Source organism: Desmodus rotundus, chromosome 8 (genome assembly GCF_022682495.2).
Source record: "Desmodus rotundus isolate HL8 chromosome 8, HLdesRot8A.1, whole genome shotgun sequence".
In the NCBI taxonomy this organism is placed as follows: Eukaryota; Metazoa; Chordata; class Mammalia; order Chiroptera; family Phyllostomidae; genus Desmodus; species Desmodus rotundus.
In genome coordinates this window covers 99,952,977-99,978,106 of record NC_071394.1, presented here as the reverse complement: position 1 = coordinate 99,978,106, position 25,130 = coordinate 99,952,977, and the positions used below count along the sequence as shown (strand labels likewise).

General features: G+C 44.5%; 1 protein-coding gene across 2 annotated transcripts; it reads left to right on the top strand.

The window, feature by feature from the left end:
* TRIM42 (tripartite motif containing 42) lies at window positions 1-24,735 on the top strand. Of its 2 annotated transcripts, XM_024566109.2 has the most exons (6): window positions 1-5; window positions 1,504-1,922; window positions 5,696-6,393; window positions 10,166-10,989; window positions 15,520-15,744; window positions 24,466-24,573. In XM_024566109.2, exons 2-6 carry the CDS (start codon window positions 1,582-1,584, stop codon window positions 24,550-24,552), a joined length of 2,175 nt encoding a protein of 724 aa, XP_024421877.1. In that variant the 5' UTR covers window positions 1-5; window positions 1,504-1,581; the 3' UTR covers window positions 24,553-24,573. The 2 variants fall into 2 exon arrangements, with proteins under 2 accessions (XP_024421877.1, XP_024421876.1); XM_024566108.3 differs by lacking the exon at window positions 1-5 and having other exon boundaries at window positions 1,426-1,922; window positions 24,466-24,735.
* Window positions 24,736-25,130: the final 395 nt, after the last annotated feature.

The window sequence follows — 25,130 nt, the reverse complement described above, 5'->3', positions numbered from 1 at the left end:
AGGAAGTGATGACTAGTGGGTATCGGGGTCTTTTGGGGATGACGAAAATGTTCTGGAATTCGATAGTGCAATACTTGCCCAATCTTGCGAATATACTTAAAACCATAGAATTGTTCAATTTAAAATAGTGACTTTAATGGTAAAAAAATTATAACTCAATAAGAGTTTAAAAATAAAAAACAAGAAGGAGCCTTGCACAGATCAATGATGAAAATGTACTATAAATTCAGGAGTGGAACTCAGACTGTGTCCTGGAGAAGAGAGAAGAATATTGATTAAACTGAGTTTGGGAAAACACGAGGGGAAAAGTATCTCTCACACGTTGCTGGTGTCAGTAGAAACTGGCGCATTCGTTTAAGCAAGCAATTTACTAGTATCTATCAAAAAGAGGGAAGAAAAGAAAGCACCTTCGCTATGATCCAGCATTTTCACTGGCAGGAATCTAAAATCAATGTGTGGCTGTCAGGCTTAGCGCTCAGGGAATGTTCTTCCTATTATAAAGGTGATAATCGTGGGGAAAGGCGATGAATTATGCAATGAACTCCTGCAGCCAATTCGGCTCTCACTTCTGCTTCTTTTTGGAAAAATAGTAAGACAGTGTTCATACCACAGAGTGGTTTGACCACGAAATTTCTGTTCTCTTAAACTTTGAAAGCTGGATAAAATGGGAAGAAAATTCTCCCCTAACATATGAGGTCATTTCTAGAGACACCGAGCATACACGCTGAAAGAAGAGTTAAAGATTCCCATGTAGAGCTGCAGCCTCTTGTAAAACAGACACCGTGGGGTGGGAGCGGAGGGGGAAAGGAAGCAGTTGGAGCCTCAGCCAAATCCTGTAAAGCTGCAAAAAAGCCAAGAAATATTCCAAGTGACTCATGCATGAAGCCTCGTGAGAAGCAGTGGTGACGAGGCAGCAACTGACAAACTTGATGACTACTGAAAGAGTGCCTAAATGAACCTATATCTTTTTTCCATTTAATTCTTTCTCCAACTGGTGATCCTTTTCAAACATGTCATTGCTGTTATTTGTAAACACTGTGCTTTGTTCATCCAATAAAGAGGTCCATCAATGCAGAAAAAGTCCAAAGAGAGGAACATCAGGTCGATTAATTATAGCCAGACCTTTCAGCCTATGAAGACGTACCCTAAAGTCAATTTGCCCAAGTTGCAGGGAAAGCAACAAGCAGAGAGAAATAGCTTCTGAAACCCACCTTAGAACTTGAAAGACGACAGGGGACAGCTAACGCTCCAGGATGCTCATTGCCTTCCCACTCCTTGGAGCTGGTCCTGCAGAAGGATGGGGCATCCATCACCCCACCTGCCCCTAACCCCCAGATCTCACCCTCCCACCTACCCTGCATGATGAGATATGGTGGAGAGACAGGGATTGTGACATAAGCAAATGGCCTCAGGCTGATATGTGTCAATGCCAGCCCATGAACTTCCTTATAGGGACACGGCCTGTGAAGGCCTCATAACAGCCAACCTCTTGCAACCTCCGAGGGGGAGGAGGAACCCATCCCAGGAGAGCTGACAGCAGGATTCTGGGAAAGGAGGGCAGGTGACACGAACATTGGAGCCATGGAGACAGCTATGTGTGTTTGTTCCCCGTGCTGCACGTGGCAGAGGTGCTGTCCTCGCTTATGCTCCTGTCTGTGCTGCAAGTTCCTCTTCACCTCTGAGCGGAACTGCACCTGCTTCCCCTGCCCGTACAAGGATGAGAGGAACTGCCAGTGCTGCCACTGCACCTGCGCTGAGAACCCCAACTGCCACTGGTGCTGCTGCTCGTGGGCCAATGACCCCAACTGTAAGTGCTGCTGCACAGCCAGCAGCAACGTCAGGTGCTACTACTACGAGAGCCGCTGCTGCCGCAATGCCACCATCACGTTCCGCAAGGGCCGCCTCAGGAGCATCCGCACCTCGTAAGTGTAGGGCACCCTGTGTGGGCCACCCTGGCTCAGGAGACTAGGACCCTCCCTGGCTGTGGAGTCCACAGTCAGGTCGGTGATCCCACCATGAGTCCATTTATCTACCTGGATAAAGGAGGCCAAGAATTTTCTAGCAATTAAGTGTGTCCCGAACAGTTCTTAACCACCTATTGACCTGAGTTCCAAATCCAAGCTCCACTGCCCTGTGACAGAGCACTGTGCTCTCCTGAGTGTCACTCTCTCCCTTTGCAAGATGGTAATAGCTAGTCCTCAGTGCTGAAGCGACTCTCCAGCCATGGCCTGTGTGACTCCATGGACCCTCGTCCTGTGCCGACCCTACCAATGAGGAAGCGAGCCTCTTGGAGGCAAAGTTGCCCAGGATCATATAGCCAGTCAGATGCGCTCAGGATCTGAACCCAGAATGTGTGTGTTCTTAGTTTTAAAATGTTCTACTGCAAAAGGGAGAGAATAATACCTGCCATAAATCAGTGGGTGTGAGGATTAATGTATGTGCTTTGTAATGTTATGTGACATAAAAATATAAATTGCTCTTCCTCTTCCTCCTCTGAACTCTGGATATCTGCAACACTTACTGGAAAAGTGATCCCTTTCACAGGCCATTGTTGACCCCACCGCCTACAAAAGGGCCCCAGGCAGCTGTGCGTTCCTGCGGGCCTTGTCTTTGTTCCCATCCAGCGGGCATGGCCCTGAGGGTTTCAATCACTCTTTGGGGTCATTAAGCCTCTGTACCAGCCATCAAATATATTTCCTCTTGTTCTAACCAAACCAGTCTTTTTATGTCACATATGAGGGGACCTGGAGTAGTAGAGACGGACTTCTTAGAGGAGGAAAGATCAAAGCTCAGTGCTATTACAGGACTTGGAGAGTCAGGTCTGAAGCCTTACAAGGTCAGAAAAGCAATTCTGTGAGCAAAGGTTGGGTGAATTTGGGGGACGAGTATGACCCATCTTGCAGTTAAGCACTTAGTACATGCTTAATAAACATTACTGTTTGTTTGTGGACCTCTTGTGGTTTTTGCATGAGTAGAGAGCCCAGAAGTTCTGGCTGGAGAAGCTCTAAGGTGTGGTGTCCACACTTACTCTCCTCCTTGCTGCTGCATTTTCTGTGTACCAGCCAGGAGAGTCCCTGAGCCCATTTCAACAGATGAGGGATGACATCGGTGCTCTGGGAAGATGCCTTAGGTCAGTAGCTCCCAAACTTTGCTTTGTATTGGAAGCACCTGGGAATCTTTAAAAAATAGTGGTACCTGGCCTCCCTCCCCAGACATTCTGATTTAATTGATCTGTAGTACCACCTGGGCATCAGAATTGTAAAAGCTTGTATCCCACCCACAGTGATTCTAAACTTCAGAATGGCCTGGATGGTACAAGAAGGGAAGTCAGGAGGCTTGCCAGGTGTTACAGTGAGAACCCAGGTACAAGGAGAACAGGCCTGGATTTGGGAGAGGGTGAAAGCCATGCAGAGCAGCAGAGGCTAGACATCTCAGCAAGAAGGCAAGGCTGCTGGGCTAGGTGATGGTGTTAGCATGGGACCGTACCCAGTGAATGCCCAGGTCTAAGCCTGAGCCTTGCAGAAGATGGTCAGAGATGCTATTGCAAGTGTCAGGAGGTTGGCTCTGGGTGCATGGAAGTTCATCTTCCATCTGGCATCTCTCCTGGTTTCTGAACCATGGCCGCCCCTATTCCTCATCACTACTTACTGCTCAGTGTCTTGCTCATCTTGTCCCACTCTGGTTCATCTCTTACTCATCTCTTTTTCTTCTTTCTCACCTCTACCCCACCTCTCTGAACCATCAACACCTGTGTCTTAGCTCTGCTCTCTCTCTTTTCTACCAACATCACCTTCCCTCTCTTCTTTTTTCTGATTTCTCACACTGCCTCCCTTTATACCACACCCTGGCTCTCAGAGTCCCACCTTATCAAACTAGCGAGGCCTATCCAGCCAACACATGCACAGTGCAGCTGTTTCTCCAGGTGACCCCTTCCGGGCTCAGGCTGGAGGCTGGGAAGGCAAAGACAGAACAAGCCTGGAGCCCAGCACCCACATCCAAAGGGATGAGCTTCCCAGATGCCTGGGTCTCCACAAGAGGCTCCCTCTGTCACCACAGGGCCACTCATTCCAGTATACTTGGGTAGCACCTTCTACTGTCTGGGCTCTGAGACATAGGTCTCTGGACAAGAGAGTGGGGAAGGAGACAGGGGTATATAGGGACCACAGGAAGGCAAAAGCAGAAGAGAACACAGTCACAATGTCAAGGCCCACACCCAAACATCACTAATGTGAATAGAGCAAAAGAAATAGGAACAGCCACAAATTCTGTAACTGGTGACACCTCCATCCCCACAGCTAATTCATTTATTTCCATAAACTGCTTTTTCTCCAGTTTGCACTTGAATTTTACAATATGCTTTTACTTCGTCCATAGTTCTACAATACATACAATCAGTCTCAGATATTAGACAAAACACACACACAAACCATGCCAGCACACACTTTTCATGGTCTTGACCATGGCCTTGCTTTGCTGTGGACATTAGCTGGCTAGTAGTAGAGGGCAGTGATTACAGTGGCCACATTTATGGAATGCTTACTAGGTACCAGCGGTTAAGCACTTATCATAGATTATCTCAGGTAGACTTTGTAAAATTCTCATGAAAGAAGTAGTATTGTGAGCCTTGATTTACAGATGAGGAAACTGAGAATGAGGGAGGTTAATAAACTCATCTCAAGAGTGCAACCCTATAGTGGTACATTCCATCATGTGCAATCAAAGGGTTAAGGGCCCAGATCCTTAACTCTTACCTGTCTGGTGGTGAGACACCTAGGTTTCAGGCTTGGCTCAGGGACTGACCTCTTGGTGTCCTGGGAAGGGCACATTACCCATTTTCCTCAGTGTTCCATCCTACACTAATAATAATACTGATGCCAATATCCTCCAGGCAAAACCAACGAAGAACACACCTGTAGTTGGATGAGATTGGATGCATTGCCTTATTACAACAAGTGAGGACACACACATGGTTAAGTGTGAAGTGTCTTGGTAAGAAGGCATCAATAAGGTATTATAGGATTTAGGTTCTTGTTAGGTGAGGATGCAGGGATAAATCTGCTATTGGGTATCTTAATAAATCTAGTCGAGAAGTAGGGAGGAACAGAGGGAGCCTAAGGCTGCAGTTGGTGAAAACAGCAGTCACTCTCATTAAACAGGAGAGGGGATGTTTGGTCATTTGTGTGGTTTGGACAATGTTCTCGCTCTTGTCCAAGTTCAAAGATGAAGTGGTCTTGTTTCTGCTTTGCCTCATCAGAGTCCCAGAATGGCCTTGCCTGGTGTTGGTGTTCTGGGTTATTGTTACAGCCAACAGAAACCAAGGGCAGGTGGATAGTGCCAGGCCAGTCTCGGCTGCGTTTCTCTGGCTCAAAAATAACAAGCACTTAGTTTCAGAGATTCTCTACCACCTTGCAGGTATTAAATTCAATTGTAATCCTCTCAAGAAACCCCCTAATGTGGGTTCTAACTTTATAATGAGGAAACAGGCAGAGACAGGGTCATTAACTTCCCTGAGGTCACCCAGCCTAAAGATAGTGTAGGAAAGTTTAGCACCAGGCACCCCGGTACCGAGTCCACACTCCTGGCCATCCCACAGACCTGCTCTCAGCGGCCCTCTGCAGCTGTCCGAGGTGGGGAAATGGAGCAAGCTCTGGAGCCTGCGTCCTGAAGCCCGACCTGTGTTTGCTTTTCCTTTCAGCTCCAAAACCGCCCTGCGCATCGGGAGCAGCGACACCCAGGTGGATGAGGTGAAGACAATGCCAACGAGCAGCCACCTCGTGGGCCACCTCTCCTGCCCCATGTGCAGCCAGCTGCGCCTGCATTCGTTTATGCTGCCCTGCAATCACAGCCTGTGCGAGAAGTGCCTGCGGCGGCTGCAGAAGCACGCAGAGGTCACCGAGAACTTCTTCATCCTCATCTGCCCTGTGTGCAGCCGCTCTCACTGCATGCCCTACAGCCACAAGATGCAGCTTCCCGAGAACTACCTGCGCGGGCGCCTCACCAAGCGCTACATGCAGCAGCACGGCTTCCTCAAGTGGCGCTTCGACCGCTCCACTGGGCCCATGCTCTGCCAGGTCTGCCGCAACCGCCGCATTGCCTACAAGCGCTGCGTCACCTGCCGCCTCAACCTGTGCAATGACTGCCTCAAGACTTTCCACTCGGACGTGGCCATGCAGGACCATGTCTTCGTGGACACCAGCACCGAGGACCAGGACGAGAAGATCTGCATCCACCACCCGTCCAGCCGCATCATAGAGTACTGCCGCGACGACAACCAGCTGCTCTGCACCTTCTGCAAGACCGCCTTACACAACGGCCACGACACGGTCAGCCTCATCGACGCCTGCTCCGAGAGGTCCGCTGCACTCTTCAGTGCCATTGCCAAGTTCAAAGCAGGTCTGGTCCCCTCTCTCCCCTCCAGAATAGCGCTGAGCTAGGCCGCAAGTCATCGGCCTGGTGTCCATATCTGGCAGCTACCACCAGCCAGTGAACCTTCCTGTGCCTTAGTTTTCTCATCTATAAAATGGGGATAAATAGTAGTGACTCCCTCACTGCGTGATTGTGAGGATTAAATGTGTTATTCTATGTGAAGCATGCAAAAAAAAAATAAATAAATAAGCGATCTGGCACTAACGAAGTCCATACGGATCTACAATCCTAGTTATAACCTCCATGACCTTGGGTCCCATTTCTCCCTTTGAAAAATGAAGAGTTTGATCTTACGGTACCCTGAAGTTCTGTGAGCCTTTCTAAGATGTTTGGTCACTAGAGTTAGATTCTGCAGTACTTTCCCAATTTGCAGGGGGAAAGAATTAAGTCAGTGTTGAGAATTACCTCAGTTTAAAATTTTCCCTGATGGATTTTCCCCAAAACTTGCAAACAGCAAAGTAAATGAATTGGTAGTAAACACATAACAGGGAAGTTCAGAAATGGCCAAAAACATATTGGTCAACAGCTTGGTTCTCTTCTGCATGCCTGCTCATGGTTATTTTATGTTGGCTACATATAATGTGGTTTTTGTTTCTGTAAGAGAAACTGCCCCTAGTTTCCACAATGGAACCCAGTACAACAATGTTTATGGGGTTCAGCAAACAGCCCTGTGATTTCTGGGTGTGCATTCACCTGATAAGACATGAGGATCTCAGGAATCCTTTTAGGGCCCTTTTCTCTTGGGAATATCTCCATCGTTAGAGACCTACTTTACCCAGTCCTTTTGGAAAAATTATGTCTACTCTTCTCAACAATCCTACTGTACAAACACTAAAATTCCCTCCATGGATAAGACAAGTGGAGTTCCAAGGAGTGTTTGGCAAAGGCAGCTAGTCAATGGCAGACCCACTCTGACCTCAACAGCAGGGCTGGAGCCTCAGCATGGGGAAGGGGCTGCTGCCTGCAGCCGCTGTAACAACCATAAAAACGCTAAACATTATACACAGGAGAAACCTAGGATAGTGTTCCCAGAGTCCACAGCATCTAAAAGTCAGACAGTGAAGTTCAGTCCAGGGAAAGAGGGCCCCAGTAACCATTCCAGAGAGCTTAGCAGTTGGGAGGGGGACAGGGGCCACCTTCATGGCATATCCATTGAGATACAGGTAAAGAATTTAGCCTGTCCATTCCTGCTGAGGAAAAAAAATTTAACCAGAGCTCAAAGTCCTTAAGGACTCAATTTACTTTCTGGGGAGGTGCCATAAATATGCATTTTAAACAGATCTCTGGGTAATTCAAAAGCAGGCAATCTAAGAACACTACTTGAGAGACTCTGGGCCCTGGAGAGAAGTCACGTGTCTAAAGCCGTGGGGTCTACCGCAGCTACACATCGGCACTGCCTGGGGAGCTTTAGTAACCAGGACCAGCAGCTCCTGGGAGCTCATGAGACGCACAGAACCTTGGGCTCCACTTAATCCAGGCAACATGGGAATCTGCGTTTTTAAAGGGATCCCCAGAAGATTCCCTGGATTACTTCTAAACCTAGCTGCAAATTTTCTCACCGGAATTCCTAAGCCCCAACTCAGGCCAATTCAGAATCTCAGCAGGTGAGGCCAAGAGAAGAGGTTTTTTTAAAGTTCCCCAGATGATTCTGGTGCTCACAGAGGACTGAGAACCACAGCTGGAGCAATGAAAAATACAGGCTTTGGTGTGAGGCAAAATTAGGGAAAGGCCCTGGTTTCTCCCATTTACTTGCTGTGTGACACTGCATAGTCACTTAACCTCTCTGAGCCTTAGTATCCTCATCTATAAATGGGAACAACCTCTTCCTCATAGAAACATATGTGTAATATATAATAATGTATGACTATGATCTATAATATGTATAGCATATGGATCTGGTCCATATACGTGTTTGATAAATAATAGATAATAATACATTTAGATATTTTGCCTGAAAGAGACTTTGATTTGACTTTGCTCTAAGACAGCTCTTGCAAAGTTGTCATATTTGTAAGGGGGAGGGGTGCTTCTGGCCTCTTCCTTCCCCTCCTCCTGGGGCTGCCTCTTTCCCCTCATCTGAGAAATTTTTTGCCTACCTCTCAGAACTTTACTGTACTTAAGCTTAACTAATCCCTAATAAACCAAGAAATATCTATCCAAGTATCTTTGATGGTAACTATTGAATAGTCAAAGAAATTAATGCATAAAGTGGAATTTCAGCTGTCATAATTCACAGTAGCGCTTACCTTTGGGGAGGGCAGGGGGCACTTCTCAGCCCCACTGCAACCACACCCTGACAGTTTCCTGCTAGCTTTCATCTGCATCGCCTCCTCAGCCCTTCAGGGCCAGTGTGCAGGAGGAGGTGGGCAAAGAAAATGGGGACTTCAAAAAGTAGGCCAGGGAGTAACGCTGCTGATGTGCACCCCGAAGACATTAGAAAACAGGACAGAGTAGCTTTCACTCAACACACACCTTTCAAGCACCTCTACACATCCTGGGCATAGTGGTAACCAAGACAGCCGTGGTCCCTGTCACCAGGGTCTGACAGAACTCTAGGGTTGCTCTCACTCAAATGCATATCTTTGTTACAGTGACCACCACCCACAAAGGCCCAGCTCACCATAGGCCCAGGACTTTGTTAAGAACCAAGTGCAAAGAGGACTTGATCACCCCCACTCCTGAGTAAAACTGGGTGTGGGTTGTCGCTCATCAATTCTCAGGAGAAAATGCAGACAGTTGTAACTGAATTAAAAAAAATCTCAGGAGAGTTGGCCTTTCATGAACCTTATTTTGGAATAGGCCACTTGTCTTCAAATCACTACCTAATGCTTAAACCCCTGTGAAGCCAACAAAGGTGCCCATTTCACAGATAGAGATGTACCACATGCTCCCCTATGATAGTGTCCTCTCCTCTGTGCTGTAGTATCATTGGGTTTATGAGCGCCCTGGACCTCAGTGCCCTCTCATGTTTATTTACATCCGTAATCCCAGTGTCTAAAAAGTGAGGTGCCATTGAATGGGTGTCCAGTCAGTGTTTGTTGAATGACTAAGTGAACTTAAAATCCAAATATCATGTGAGAGGATGCAGGATGAATTGGGTTCTCCTTGAAGTGTAATAGTAGACTCTTTAGTTAAAGGAAGTTAGGGGAAGGCAAGAGAGGGAGTCCAGCTGAACCTGAGAGAGTAGAGTCCCCAGCAGAGAAGAAGAGGTGTGTGAAAGAGTAGCCCTACTCTCTAGAACTGGGTTTTTGGTAAATAAGTCATGGCAACATTTTCAAATAGTCATCAGAAATCTAATTCTTTCTCCTACCCCTGCAAAACCTTAGTTTTCACACAGGGAAAATCAGTCACTTTGTGATATCATATCTCAAGTCCAATTTGCTGACAAGTGCATCTGATGAAAATTAATATCAAGGGTGGCCTTGAACTTCTAACTTCAGACCCAAGGTCACAGAGATTATTGTTACAAGATAGAAGTGTACCAGGGAAGGATGACCATTCTATCTATCTAAGTATTAGAGAAGGAGGAAGACAGGAGTATAATGAGGGAGGCCAAATGCATTGCATAAATCCTTTTACAAAATGCATTCTAGCATATATCAGCCCAGCTACTAGTGCCTTCCCTCCCTCTCCACCCATTTCCTTGGAGTCCAAGGTAATTTGCTCCAGTTTACTACTGTCTTTGACACCTGGCGAGAGGAAAACATTAACTGAAGCAACTAACTTGGTTGTTTTTCAGTCCGATATGAAATTGATAATGACCTAATGGAATTCAACATTTTAAAAAGCAGCTTTAAAGCTGACAAAGAGGTGAAGCGAAAAGAGATCAGAAATGGATTCCTCAAGCTGCGCAGCATTCTACAGGAAAAAGAGAAATTGATCATGGAGCAGATCGAGAATCTGGAAGTGTCCAGGCAGAAGGAGATTGAAAAATATGTGAACATCACAACCATGAAAGTGAACGAAATGGACGGCCTGATCGCCTACTCCAAGGAAGCACTAAAGGAGACAGGCCAAGTGGCGTTCCTGCAGTCTGCCAAGATTCTGGTGGAACAGATTGAGGATGGCATCCAGAGCACCTACCGGCCTGACCCACAGCTCCGGCTACACTCCCTGCACTGCATGCCCTTGGACTTTACTGAGCTCTCCAGTGCCATCCATGAGCTCTTCCCCATGGGACCCAAGAAGGTATGCTCTTCAGGGGACTCCCTGCCCTCCCCCTATCCCACACACTCCGAAATGATGATTGCCAGGAAGGTCACTTTCAGCACCCACAGCTTCGGCAATCAGCAGATATACCAGCGGAGCTCCTCCTTGTTGTCCTTCAACACCATCGGGGGAGAGAAGGCCAAGGGGGGTCTAGAGGCCTGTGGGCGTGCCCAGTCTGCCGCACCTGCCAAAACCACAGATGGCCTCTACACCTACTGGAGTGCAGGGCCAGAAAACCAGTCTATGCAGACCAGCAGCAGCTTTCACAACTGGTACTCATTCAATGATGGCTCTGTGAAGACCCCAGGCCCAATTGTTATCTACCAGACTCTGGTGTACCCAAGAGCTGCCAAGGTAAGAAAAAGGCCCTGGGCCCTGTGGGGCAGGTGAGAGGATGTGGGGTATGGAAGGAAGGCATGTAGTCAGAAAAGATTGTACTTACCGCTTTGACCTCTGGGGTCTGGTCACTCTGGTTGGCTCCTCTAGACTCTTTGTGGTCAGCCCATTCAAAAAGTATACATTCCTGAAATCTAAGTGAAACCAGAAAAGCCGGCATTCATGCTGTCACATAGCAAACTCAATAAGCAGAGGCAGGGATTGAATCATTATGGGCGCTTTATGAAGATGGCCGGCGATCTGAGAAGACAGCGGGTTCGTACCCTAATGGGCTGTCTTACATTTCCTTCCAAACCAGCCTTTTTATAACAGAGAACAAAGTGTAGTGAGGGGTTTTGAGTTTCAGGGAAAATTATATAAAAAAACTATAGCATTCTCACCCTGGACGGTTAGTTGTCCCCTAGGCAGTGGTCTTCAGGAGGTGTGATCCAGGATGTTAGCTGTTCTCCCAGGAGTGGCCAGCCGTACCTGCAGTTCCTTAAACAATAGCTTTAACATATGCATTACCTACTAGGCTTATTAACTATTTACTAAAAATTTCCAACTCTTGAGTCCACTATCATAAGGAGTCCAAGACTGAATTGAATCAAACAATGTACTTAACCCATAGTCAGAAATACATCTGAAAACCCCAAACCCACTTCAAAGGCAGTTTCTCTACTGAAAGAGAACCCAATATGAGAACCAAAATAATTTGGACAGACCTCTTGAAAAGTGTAATATTTCCCAGAGGAAGGCTTGCAATAGTAGAGAACCAGAAATGGGATTAGAATCAACTATGATTCTTTTAAACTGCTACTGTTCCTAAAGAAAATATCCAGACTCTCCATGATTTGGAAAGATTGGACCCCCAATGGCATTCTAACTCTTCTCTCCTAAGAGTCAACCTTTTGAGGAAAATGGGGGGTGGATCTCTCCCAGATCTCTGCAACTGCTATTGCCTGGCTTTGGGGTCATGACCTCTTTTTGACACTCTTGGCCTAACATACACAAAAAGCCTTTCCCTTAACATTCCTCTCAAATCCAGCTGAATCTCCAGTGAACTGTTTGTAGAATACTCTATTAAAGTTCAGAGAAGAAAAAAGATTAACATGCAACTGGATATTTTATTTTATTTGTATTTTTTGACATGTCCCATAATTTCATTTTTTTAATTATTTTATTGTTGTTCAAGTACAGTTGTCTGCATTTACCCCCTATCACTTCCCTCCCACAACCCCAGCCATTCCTACCTCCTTCCCCTGATCCCACCCCACCTTGGTTTTGTCCATGTGTCCTCTATAGTTGTTCCTGAAAACCCTTCCCTCTTTCCCCCCCATTATCCCCTCTCACCTCCCCTCTGGTTATTGTCAGATTGTTCTCAACTTCAATGTCTTTTGTTATATTTTGCTTGCTTGTTTGTTTTGTTGACTAGGTTCCACTTAAAGGTGAGATCATATGGTAATTGTCCCTTACTGCCTGGCTTATTTCACTTAGCATAATACTCTCCAGTTCCATCCATGCTGTCGCAAAGGGTAAGAGCTCCTTCTTTCTTCCTGCTGCGTAGAATTCCATTGTGTAAGTGTACTACAGTTTTTTGATCCATTCATTTACTAATGGGCACTTAGGTTGCTTCCAGCTGTTGGCTATTGTAAATTGTGCTGCTATGAACATTATCTTCTCTCACCTTAGGGTTCTCTCCAGGGACATTTCTGCTTCCTAAAGGCACAGCCCACCTTTTTGGCCTCGTAACCGGAGCACACTCCCAGACACGTTTAGCAACCTTGAAGTCTAGCCTAGCAGTGCTCAAATATGAATGGGCACTGGGGGATCTTGTTAAAACGCAGGACCTGTTTCAGTGGGTCTCAGTGGGACTGAGATTCTGTGTTTCTAATGAACTTGCAATATTGCCATTGCTGCTGGTCTGCAGGCTACACTTTGTACCAAGGGTCTTCAAACAAGAAAATGACAGCCAGGCACAAACCAGACTTTACTTTTCCATTCTCCTGAGACATCAAAATTATGTTTTTGGAGTCTATAATTGACATTAGAAGGATCTTATGTTACAATATAGAGCATACCCTCCCATGGGCCTTCAGACACTGAGTCTGTAGGTGCCTTGATCTTGGACTTCCAGCCTCCAGAACTGTGAGAAATACATGTCTGTTCTTTATTTTAAACAAGAAGAATAATTATAAATTAATTTTATAAACATTATGACATTTAAATTTATTAAAATTTGAATAAAGCATGCAATATCTATTTAAAAATACAATTATTATAAAATATTTATAAAGCAAAGCATCTCTGCCCTTCATGTAAGAGATGAACACAACTGAGCCGCTGAACCTACGTTTCCAGATGATGCTAGATCAGCAAAGCTCACAGTGTATGTGACATCAGCTCCGGGATGGCATCGGGTCTCCTCTCAATACAACTCAGAACTGCTGGCAGGTTGGCAGGATCTTGCTCTAGAAGGGAAAGAGGGTGACGTCTGCTCTGTGCTTGGCCTTGGAGACCAGTCACCCGAAGCCAACTATTAGTGGTCCCTGGATGAGCTCAAGAAAGGAGCCTACACAGGAAAACCTAGTCAAGTCAAAGGCTGTCAAGAGAGGATGCCTAACCTTACTTCCAGACAGTGGTGTTTGATGTAAAAATATCCTTGATCCTATTTTAGCATCATGGAATGGAATTCACACAGAAATCATAGTGCTCAGTAATGCAGAAGATGAAGTCTGAATTGGCATATCTCAAATGGGCTTCTGGCATAGAAAATATTCGTAAAATTGGAGTTATAACTTGTCAATATGTATCTTAAAAATTCTAAAGAGTTTTTATAAAAACTCAATTTTATTTCTAGAAATCCCTCCCAAAGAAATGATTAAAACCTCAGATGAAGTTTCATGCCCTAAAGTGTTTATTGCACCATTATTTATTAAAGAACAAAATTAGAAACAACCTAAATGTTCAACCACAGAAGGATTAAATCATTTGTGGGGCAGTTATTAAGTTAGTGCTTTACTGGATTTTTAATGATGTAGGGAAATATACAATATATAATAAGTGATATAAAGCAGGAATCAAGGCAAGATAATCCAAGTCACATGTATTTCTGTGTTTGTATATATTCAAAATGGGAAAGAAATAATAATTAATTAAATAAACACAATTTAAATAGAAAAAAAGAAAAATAATAGTTAATTATTAACTGAGTTGTGGGATTATAAGTGATATTTATTTTTTTCCCTTATACTTTTTCTGTATTTTCTAGTTATTTCATAGTGAGTATGTTTGTTTTGATAAGAAGAAAAGAAATTTTATTGTTACATAAATTAATGAAAAGTTTTTAAAGCAAGGAAAAATCCAAAAGCTCATAGACACAGACAACAGGATGGTGATTACCAGAGGCAAGGGGGTGGGGGAGGAAGAAGAGGGTAAAGGGGGAATAAATGGTGATGGAAAGTTCACTTGGGATGGTGAACATACAATATACAGACAGACAATGTATCATAGAATTGTACACTTGAGACCTATATAATTTCATTAACCAATGTCACTCCAATAAATTCAATAAAAATTTTAAAAAGAGAGAGAAAGACTCCAGAGAACTCTCTTGACCCTCTTGCCATGTGAGGACACAGCGAGAGAAAGGATGTCTGCGAACCTGGAAACAAGCCCTCATCAGACACTGAGTCTGGAGGTGCCTTGATCTTGGACCTCCAGCCTCCAGAACTGTGAGAAATATGTGTCTGTTCTTTATATTTTTAAAAAAGAGTAATTATACATTAATTTTATAAACACTATGACATTTAAATTTATTAAAATTGGAATAAAGCATGCAATATCTATTTAAAAATACAATTGTTATAAAATATTTATATGCCAGGCACAATCTGCTAATAGTTACTTGTTAATATATCTCCTCCCAAGGGTTGATATCGCATGCTTTATTCAAGTAACTCTCTATTACTTGAATAAGTCATTTTGCCTCCCTGAGACTGTATTTTCTTATATATAAAATACAAGGTTGGAATATATACACTTTTCATCTTCTAGGATTCTGTGGTTCCATTATTGGGATTTACTAAATGTAACCTTTCTGAGCCTCAGCTGTAAAATGGGACAATAAAATCTCCTTTCCAGGGGTTGTGAAGACTAAATGAGTTAAGCGTGCTTGATACGCACTCTGCTGTGTACAAGTGTTTAATAATTGGTAGTTGCTTTGGCTAGTGGTGTTAGGAGGACACTGGTCACCTCCCTGAGGACTGACAGTCACAGAACTCAGAGGAGCATCTTTCTGTTCTTGAAACACATTGCAAGCACCTGGTCAGGCCTCATCACACAGCCTCTCATTACTGCTGCATGAGGTCTAATCCCACGTCTTCAGCAGCCAGAGCAGGTGGCTCAGCTCAACTGCCCCTCACAGATAGTCAATGACAGAAATCTTTATGGGAAAGAAAGCTGAAAGGTGTGCACTGGGACCACACCCACGTGTTCATTGCTTCACAGGTCTACTGGACGTGCCCCACAGAAGACGTGGACTCGTTTGAGATGGAATTCTATGAACTCATTACTTCCCCTCCCAACAATGTGCGGACAGAGCTCTGTGGACAAATTCGGGACATAATGCAGCAGAGTCTGGAGCTACACAACCTGACCCCGAACACTGAGTATCTGTTTAAAGTCAGAGCTGTCAACGATAATGGTCCCGGGCAATGGAGCGATGTCTGCAAGGTACCGTGCACATTAGTTTCAGGAGATTTTCTTTGTCAGCTCTAGACTCAGGCCTGTTAGGATGCTTATGATTCCACAAAACCCACCATGCATGTGACTGCCCCCCTAGTCCCAGAAAGCTTGTTAACTCAGGGCCAAAGAGAGGGCTGTTGACCTCCATCGACTTTACAAATGCATCCTAAGGTCCTAAGAATTATTAGTTCAGTTTGATTCAAAGAAATGTGTGCTAGGATGTAGAGAATCAGAGGAATATAAGACATAATCCTTGCCTTCAGGGAGCTCAAGGTCTAGTAAACAATATTTGTGGTGTGAGAAGGACAACAAAAAAAGTTACATGTTAGCCCCGGTGGTGACTCAAAGCAAGGACTGGGTGCTAAGATTTAACAAATACAAAGGCAGGATGCCCAATTAAATGTGAAACTCAGGCAAACAACAAATACTTTTTTTTCTATAAGTATGTCCCATGCAATATTGGGGATACAGTTATGCTAAAAAAAATTCACTTGTTGTTTATCGCAAGCCACCTAACAGATCAGAATGGACTCCAAAAAAACAGGGTACAAGATGATTGCTGTCTTCTTTGTAAGACAAGGCTGATTCTTCTATATACCCCCAGGGGATATACAGTTGTGTGTGTGCGTGTGTCATTTTATTGATATTCACAGGAGAAATGGAAGAAAAATACCAAGACTGTGCAGAGTTATCTTACTATACAACAATGATGGTATTCTTTGGAATCAGAATAGATTGTGCTTTAATCAGGAATTCTTTAGGGAAAAAAAAGAGTAAGTCCATACATTTCAGCTTTTGAAAAAGGAAATTTACTTAGATATAGAAAACATTTTGAGATTGCCAGAGGGGAGGAGGGTTGAGGGGCTGGAGGGATTGAGAGGGACAGATTGGTAGTTATAAAATAGCCATGGGAATATAGTCAATAATATTGTAATAACTATCTATGTTGCCAGGTGGGTACTTGAATCATTGGGAGGATCACTTTGTAAATTATATACTTGTCTAACCACTATATGGTACACATGGAATTCATATAATACTGAATATCAACTGTAGTTGGAAAATAAAATTTTGTAAAAGGGAAATTTATGGCACACAGAGAAAGGAGTCTTCTAAGATCACTTTCAGTCAGGACACGCATCTGATCTGATACCCAAGGGAACTGGAAAATCATTACTTCTCTCCGTCTCAATCTCTCTCTTTCTCTCTCTGTCTCTCTCTCTCTGTCTGTCTCTGTCTCTCTGTCTCTATCTCTCTCTGTCTCTCGTGACACTCCCTTTGTCTCTGGTGAAATGATTGCAGAAGAGACTCTGAGGATGGGTCGCTACCTCTAGTGACACAGGAAAGCAGGAGGTAGAGTGGGCACAGGGTTATGCTGTTGCTCAGTCTCCCAGTGGCCAGCTTCCAGGAGGTGGGGGCTCTCCACTCCATCCTGATTGCCAGCTCCCAGGGTCCTGTTCTGCTTCTGGAGCCCTGGATGCACCTGCACTCCCTCCTTCTCCCCCAGGGCCAGACACTCACATGGGGAGGAATTGGGATGGGGACATCAACCCAGCTGCTCCTCCTGCCTTACCCCGGCCAGTGCCCCTGTCAGTCAGTTGCCCCAGAGCCCTTCTCGTTGCTACTCTTCCCCCCCAGAGCCTGGGACACCTACAGCTCCTATCGCGTTTTGCAGCATGTGCTTCTGACCACAGATTTTTCCTTTAATCTAACACCATCTGCCTTCTCACTTAAAAAAAAATTCCTCTGAAATGCTTTGCCCATGAAGAGTACACCATGCTGTCACTAATTTTTCTTCGATGTTCTCTCCTGTCATTTTTAAATGTAGGGACAGGGACAGGGCTGGAAGACTGGAGTATGTTGGCTCTAAGCAGATATTTTGTCTCCCCTCTTAAACCCTAACTCCTTGAGAACAAAATTCACGTCTAATTCGTCTTTCTTTCTCCCATAGTGCTTACCACAGACTGTGCCCATAGCAGGTTTTCGATGGTTACTGAGTGAATATGTGAGCGAAACTGTGACAAAACAAATGAATATGTGAATGAATGTCTAAATTAAAGAGTGAAAAACTAAATTGATAAACAAAATTAATAATTACAAAGTAGCAAAACCTGCCTGAAAGCTCTGAAGTGTTTTAGCCATCAGTCAAGAATAACATTCCCTCTGAAATGGGGTTTAAGAGATTAATCTGCACTCCCTGCCTGGAAATGAAACTCATTGAGTCCCTTTGTTTTTCAACACAATTTCTAAATGAGCAAAGCACTAATTAATGAGGGGATTTTGGAAGCTCCATTTTTATCAGAGTCACAGAGCTACCGTATAGATTTTTCCTTCAGAAGTAATTCTTCCTCCCTGTCTGCGGTTGCATTAGCATTCCAGGGGAAGCACGGATTTCCTTAACATTTGTCATGATTAGCATAAGTAAAGCCTTCCATAGAAAATGAAAATAAGGTGGTGTGTTTGAATGACATTTATAAAGTTTCATAAAAGTAATGACTTCAGCTCTTTCCTATAAAATCAAAATATTTTTCCTTTGGCATCAGTTTTGTGCAGGTATCCCTGAAAGGTTTCATTTAAAATGATTTAACGAGGCAGCAGGATCATTTCTTCTCCAAAATGCAATGTTTCTATCAAATGGGCTTTTGTAAAGGAAGTGAAATAGTACCTTTTGTATATGGTTTGGTATAGTCTGGGGCTTGTTGACTTTTTTTAAAGGGATTTTATTTGAAGTACAGTACATGAAGCATGAACATTAACTTGAACACTTTTTAAAGGTCCCATTTATTGAAGGCCAGCTCTGTGTCAGACACTGTATATTAATTGTCACTCTCATCTCAACTACTTGGTGGGTGGAAAGTAAACAGCCGCCACTTGACAGGTGAAGAAACTGAGGCTCTTAGAGAAAACGTGTCTGGCCTCATGCACTCAAAGCAGTGAAAAGCCAGGTCTCACCCAAGACCGGAGCTCTTTGTCCCCCTGCAGGGCAGGCTCAGCCCTGGGGACCTGGCATCTCATTCTGGGAGAATGTCATTGAAGCCAACAGTAGTGAGAGACAGACCTGTTTTTCTGAGAAGCAAGATCATGCATTGGAAAGAGCATTGGCATTGGGCTGGGTCCAAGCCCCAAAGCCACCAGGCTGCAAAGATCTGTGAGGACAGACACCATGTTGGCCTTACTCCCCTGTCTTGGCCCACAGCCCCAGCTCAGAGCCTCTAACATCCAAGATCCTGCCTGGTATTTTTGAAGGAATGGAGAAATTTGTTTGTAGGCAAGTCCTGTAAGCTTTGGCCTCAGTTTTCCCTCCTGTAACTCCTCTCATCTTCAGTGTACCTGTTGACCACCATCCCCATTTCTGAAAATAGTCTCCTTACTTGGATTGCCTCCCTCTGACTTCAAATCCCAGCTAACTTCCAAGAAGCATCCCCACGACAAAGATAACTTTCTATCTGCAAACTGATTTCCTATCACTGCTGTAACAAGTTAGTGGCTTAAAGAACACAGATGCACTTATTGGACAATTCTAGAGATCAGAAATCCAAACTGGGTCTCAATGGGTAAAATCCAAGTGTCAGCATAGCTGTGTTCCTTCTGGAGGCTCTAAGAGAAAATTCATATTCTTGCCTTTTCCAGTTTCTAGCGACCTCTCACATTCCTTGGTGCATGGCCCCTTCCTCCGTTTTCAAAGCCAGCACCATTAGGCGGCATCCTTCTCACACTGCTGTCTCTGGTTCTCTTCTGCCCTCCTCTGCCACTTTGAAAGACTCTTGTGGTTACATTGAACCCACATGGTGATTCAGGATAATCTCCCTAATTGTGAGGCCAGCTGACTAACAACTTCATTCCCCTTTGCCCTATAACTTAACATATTCACACATTCCTGGGATTGGGAGGTGGACATCTGTAGGGGACATTATTGTGTCTACCACAATCTGCCAGTCGGATGACCCAGGTTACATCAGACTTGGAGGTAAAAATTCAGGCCCAACAATAGTCACAAACTGATACTGTTCTGGGTCCTTCCCTATACTATAGCTCCTGAGGAAATGCATCACCCCTGCCCCGACCCATGCTCTGAAATTATTTTCCTGTTTGTACTGGAGTCCCCCACAGCCCCCCACCCCATGTCTGACATGGGCTTAGCAGGGAGTCTTGCTGGCAACCCTGAGTCTCTGCAGTGCTGCCCCTTCCTGCTCTCACTGCGTTCGGGATGGAACTGCAGCCGTGGATCAGGGTTGCCTGGCCCTGCAGGGCATCACCCGCCGCTTTCGTGAAATCCCCATTCTGGTTTGTCCTCTGTTCCCTACTGCAGAGCCCCCACCTAGGCTGAGACACACATCTTAGGGATCGAGGTTGGGGGACAATCTGCATGACCAGCACTATTTCACACTCAGAATGGCTGCCCCAAACCTGTCCCCCACCAAAGAGTCCTTGATCCTTCATGTGAATGGAACGCTCTTGGGATTGCCCTGCAGATGGGCTTGAACCCTGGAGTGAGCAGAGTTTAGGCTCAAGATAGACTGATTATTTTTAACCTAATATATAGAAGGTTGAATTAACCATACACCTCAATTCATGGTCCATTATCAACACTGGCCTGTGCAAGGCCCTTTTAGTGTTCATGTATTTATTCCCTTTTATGGACATTCCTCCCTGGACATCCATTCTGATATGTTTTATGTATATCTTATCGCTTTTATGTGTTCTTACATGATGTGTATTGTTGTGTGTTACTAACTTAAACAAATAGTGTTGTGTTACATATCTTGCTTTGCTTACCTTCTTTCCCTTAAATCCTGTGTCTTTATGATCCATTCACATTGTTATGCACATTTACTCCCTTACTCCAGCAACTTCCAACTGGTGTGCCGCAAGAATTTTTAAAACATGCACTGACTGTTTAGTCAGGGGCACTGACCCCTTTTCCCTTAGATTGTCAAATAAAAAAATGACAACAGCCAGCACAACAGTAGCCGTCCGATGTGAGTGAATCGAAGTTATATCCATCTTTTGTTGGATTGGCAAAAAATATATTTTTTGGTGTGCTGCAGAACTTTAGAAATTAGTCTATATGTGCCATGAGGTGAGAAAGGTTGAAAATCACTGCCTTACGCTGATGCTGCCTCGCCCTCCACGATGTGCATTTACTCACCACATTCTACCTGTCTACTCAGCCACGTTGCACACCCAGGTGACTTTAGTGCTGTAGTGCACCGCCTCTTTCCTGACACCTTGTGGGTGGGACAGGGATGTTAGTCTGCTAGGGCTGCCAGTATCAAATGCTACAGACTGGGTGGCTTAAACAACAGGAACTTTCTCTCAGTGCTGGCAGCTAGAAGTCCGACATCAAAGTGCTGGCAGGTCTAGTTTCTTCTGAGGCCTCTCCCCTTGGCTCGCAGACGTCCATCCTCTCCCTGCATCCTCACTCAACCTTTACTCGATGCACGTGTCCCTCTGATGTGTCGCTGTGTGCCCAAATGTTCTCTTCTTGTTAGGATACTAGTCAGAGTGGATTAGGGCCCACCATAACAAGCTCCTTGTAACTTCATCACCTCTTTAAAGGCCCTCTCTCCAAATATTGTCACATTCTGGGGTACGGGGGGTAGGACTTCAACATATGAGCTTTGGAAGGACACACTGAGCCCTTGCCAGCATCTACCATGAGTGCAACCGCTGGGCCCGGGAGTATGCGCCTACTTGATGTGACTACCGCACGCACACTTCCATAGGAATGAATGAGGCCCTTATGTTCTAAGCCCCCACCTACCTTTGGCATGATCCAACTTTCTACTATTTTGCTAGCCCAATAGATATAAAGCACTATCTCCTCGGAGCTTTAAATTTCATTTGGTATGCTTGTTAGTTTTGGGGATGCCCGCTTTTGTAATTAGACTGCTAATACCCTTCGCCCATTTTGCGGTTGCATTTTTTTCTAGGTGATTGGCGGGAAGTCTTTATTTAGTCTAGATAATGATTTTAGACATTGCTAATATCTTCTCCATTCTGACATTTGTCTTTAACTTTGCTCATGAAACAGCAAAAATCTTCAATTTTGATGTGATTAAAGTCATCATTTTTTTCCTCATAGTTTGACCTTTTGAAGTTTTGTTTAAAAAGTCCTCCCATAGGTTTAGATCACAAAGATAATCTCCCACATATTCTTTTATTATTTTTATAGTGTCACCTTTCAAACTTAGAACTTTAATCCATCCACAGTCTACCTTTGTAAGAAGTACTAGGTAGGGATACACTCTTTGGGGCATCTAATAAGCCAGTTTTCCCAATATCATCTCCTCTAAGCAACGTCTTCTCCATTCGTATACAATAAATGTGCCACTTTGATGTTATATTAAATAGCCATATATGGGGTGTGTCTCTAAGTTCTCTATTGTATCCCGTTGGACTATTTGTTCTTATGTGAATACCACACTAGTTGTATTCTTCCTTAACCTCTGCTTTGTACTATGTCTTAATGACCTGCTAAGGTAAGTCTGTCCATTATCCTTCTTTCTTTTTTTAAGGTTTATTTAGTTCATCATAAAACTATATTCCATCATATAAATTTTGGAGTAAGTAAATTGAATTACAAAAAAAAATCCAGGTAGAATTTGATTAGGAAGTCACTGAGTCTCTCAATTAATCTGAAGACAATACATATTTCTGAAATAAGTCTGAATACGTATTCAAATCATCTAGGTGTATGATATATCACTTTTTTCTTTTGGGAAGTTTTTTTTTAATTTCTCAATTACAGTTTACATTCAATGTTACTTTGTATTAGTTTCAGGTGTACAGCATAGTGGTTAGACAATCATGTACTTTTCAAGGTGGTCCCTCGATATGTAAAGGGTTTAAATAATAGCTTTAGACAGAATATGCTTTTAAAATATTCCCCTCATAAGTTACCCTGAATTCACATTTCCTTTTCTTTATTGTGTTTTCCATTAGCATTCAGTCCCCTTACACTCCCCTCTCCAAAGCAATCGCCACCACCCTGTGGTCCTCGTCCATGAGACCTTTTTCCTTTTGGTTCAATCCCTCCACTCCCTACTCTCTGTCACCCCTCCCACACACACACACAGCTGTCACTCTGCTCTCTATGAGTCTGACCCTGTTTTGCTTGTTAGTTCAGTTTGTTCATTAGATTCCACATATAAGTGAAATTATATGGTATTTGTCTTCCTCTGACTGGCTTATTTCACTTAGCATAATGTTCTCCAGGATGAGCTAAGAAGCTTTTGCTCTTTTATATTTTCTAGAACAGATCTTTCTTAAAAGTTTGGTAAAATTCATTTGGAAAACATTCTGAGCATTTTGGGTGGGAAAGGAGATGTCAACTATCATTTCAACTTCTTTTTGGTATCTCAAGTTCCAGTCTCTGATTCTTCTGCATGGTTTCATCCGTCCCCCTTGTTCCTAGACACACCTCACCCCCCCACTGCCCCATTCACACATCACACACAGGCGTGATCTCCAGATACCCCAACTCTCTGTGAGGCAGAACTCAAATCCTTTCTTTTTTATGAGCAATTTCCACCCCTCACAATACCCCTTCCTCACTGTCCCCTGATAGCTTTGTATGTACATCCTATGTTATTTGTATTGCTTTCATCAGGTTATCTCTGTGTGTTATCTCCATTTTTATCTGGCAAGGGGCAATCCAATGTCATGGATATGATATTTTCCTGCATGAAGCCCTGTTTTCTCTAAAACTGAAAATAAATTGTGTAAAACTAGAGAACAGAATGGTAATAAGTGTCTTTTTTTTGCCCTTTCCCTTTGAGTAGAAACACAAAAAGTTAGATGCTGTGTGTACAGAGCCATTGTACTTTGTGCAGCCATTGCTCTTTGCCATGCGAACCACACCCCATCCGTCCGTCCCATGAGTCCTGGTCCATCTAGACAGACCCCTTGACCCAGTGTGCTGTCTCTCATCCGGGATTTCAGCCTCGCTCCCTAAATGCCCCTTCAGTAGGTGTGTCCTGGGAAGGAAGGGATGTGAAGAAACCCACCACCGTCAGGGTAAGCCATGGAGATCCGCACCTCGGCTGGGTAGGGTGGACTCTTCCGGGGTCCTGATCCCAGTGCCTTGTCTGGGAATCACCGACAATTCACTGCAATCAAAGAGAATACAAAACGTCAAAGAGAACCAACTGACAGATTTACAAATTATGGTTCTATTCACTTTTCATCTACTTCTCTAAGAAACTTCTCTTTACTGTAACCAATGTGGGAACGACAGAGATCAAGGGCTGTCATTTCCCCACACCCTAATCACAGTGCTCACGGTCTGGCAGGAGAGTCGAGCACAGTCGCTGAAATTTACAAATGGCGAGAGCTGTGACAGCAGCGATTTGCAGGGGCCGAGAGGACCCAGAGGGCTGCTCTATGGTGCAGCCCACCTGGGGTCACAGCCCCAACACTCTCATCCGCTCTCATGCACAGGAACTGCCTTAAAGAAAGTGGGACCTGGTCTGAGAAATCCCAGTCCCACCACACATTAGCTGTGGGACTTTAGAAAAGTTACCCAATCCTTCTGAGCCTCCGTTTCTTCATCTATAGAATGGGATAAGTGGCACCTGCCTCACGGGGTTGCCAGGAGTTGTTGATGAGGTGATGTGCTCAGTAGCTGGCACACAGAAGGGGCCGCAGCTCTGGGCAGCTGCTGTTGCCCTTGCGGCTGGTACCATGGCTCTCTGCTTCTGATTGCAGGTGTTAACACCAGATGGGCACGGGAAGAACCGAGCCAAGTGGGGCCTGCTGAAGAATATCCAGTCTGCCCTTCAGAAGCGCTTCTGAGCCCTCCCCTCACAGAGCAGGCAGCAACCTCAGAGACCTACCACAAAGCAGACACATATACCCACTCACATACGTACATGTATTTTCTCACCACATTCTTTGATGAGGTTGCAGACGATGTTCCTAGGACCTCTGAGCTGTTCAGCAGGAGTCTTCTAAGAGCTAATAAAAGGAAATGCCTGATGTCATGGCTCACTGTCTGCTCATTATTATGAAACTGAGATACAAAATAGTCAGCAAATCTCCATGTCTCCATTGGCTCAGGTCCACCCATGGGCTCAGAATTTCATACGTGGCACCACCAGGTTGCAGGGCAGTGAAGGGGGCACTCTTTGCAGTCAAGCCCCAGTGTGTGCATTCGAAGTGTAGTCTAACCAGCTTTTGGTGTTTGGACAAGTCACTGATTGGCAGGGAGCTCATTACCTCACCACGCAGTCCTTTTCAATATTAAGCATCCCACATCGTTAGAATGGTTTTTCAAGTTATTGGGCCTGACCTTGCCTTCCCATAACTTTAACCCCATTGTCTGAGGTCTGCCTCTGAGCCATAAAGACTGACAGCGCTTCCACTCCTCCCAC

What these genes read in the sequence shown, in the direction of transcription:
- TRIM42 (XM_024566108.3), top strand. Translation starts at nt 1,582, where the DNA reads ATGGAGACAGCTATGTGTGTTTGTTCCCCGTGCTGCACGTGGCAGAGG. An exon ending in CATTGCCAAGTTCAAAGCAG is followed by an intron (nt 6,394 to 10,165) that starts GTCTGGTCCCCT and finishes GTTGTTTTTCAG; the next exon opens with TCCGATATGAAATTGATAAT. An exon ending in TGTACCCAAGAGCTGCCAAG is followed by an intron (nt 10,990 to 15,519) that starts GTAAGAAAAAGG and finishes ATTGCTTCACAG; the next exon opens with GTCTACTGGACGTGCCCCAC.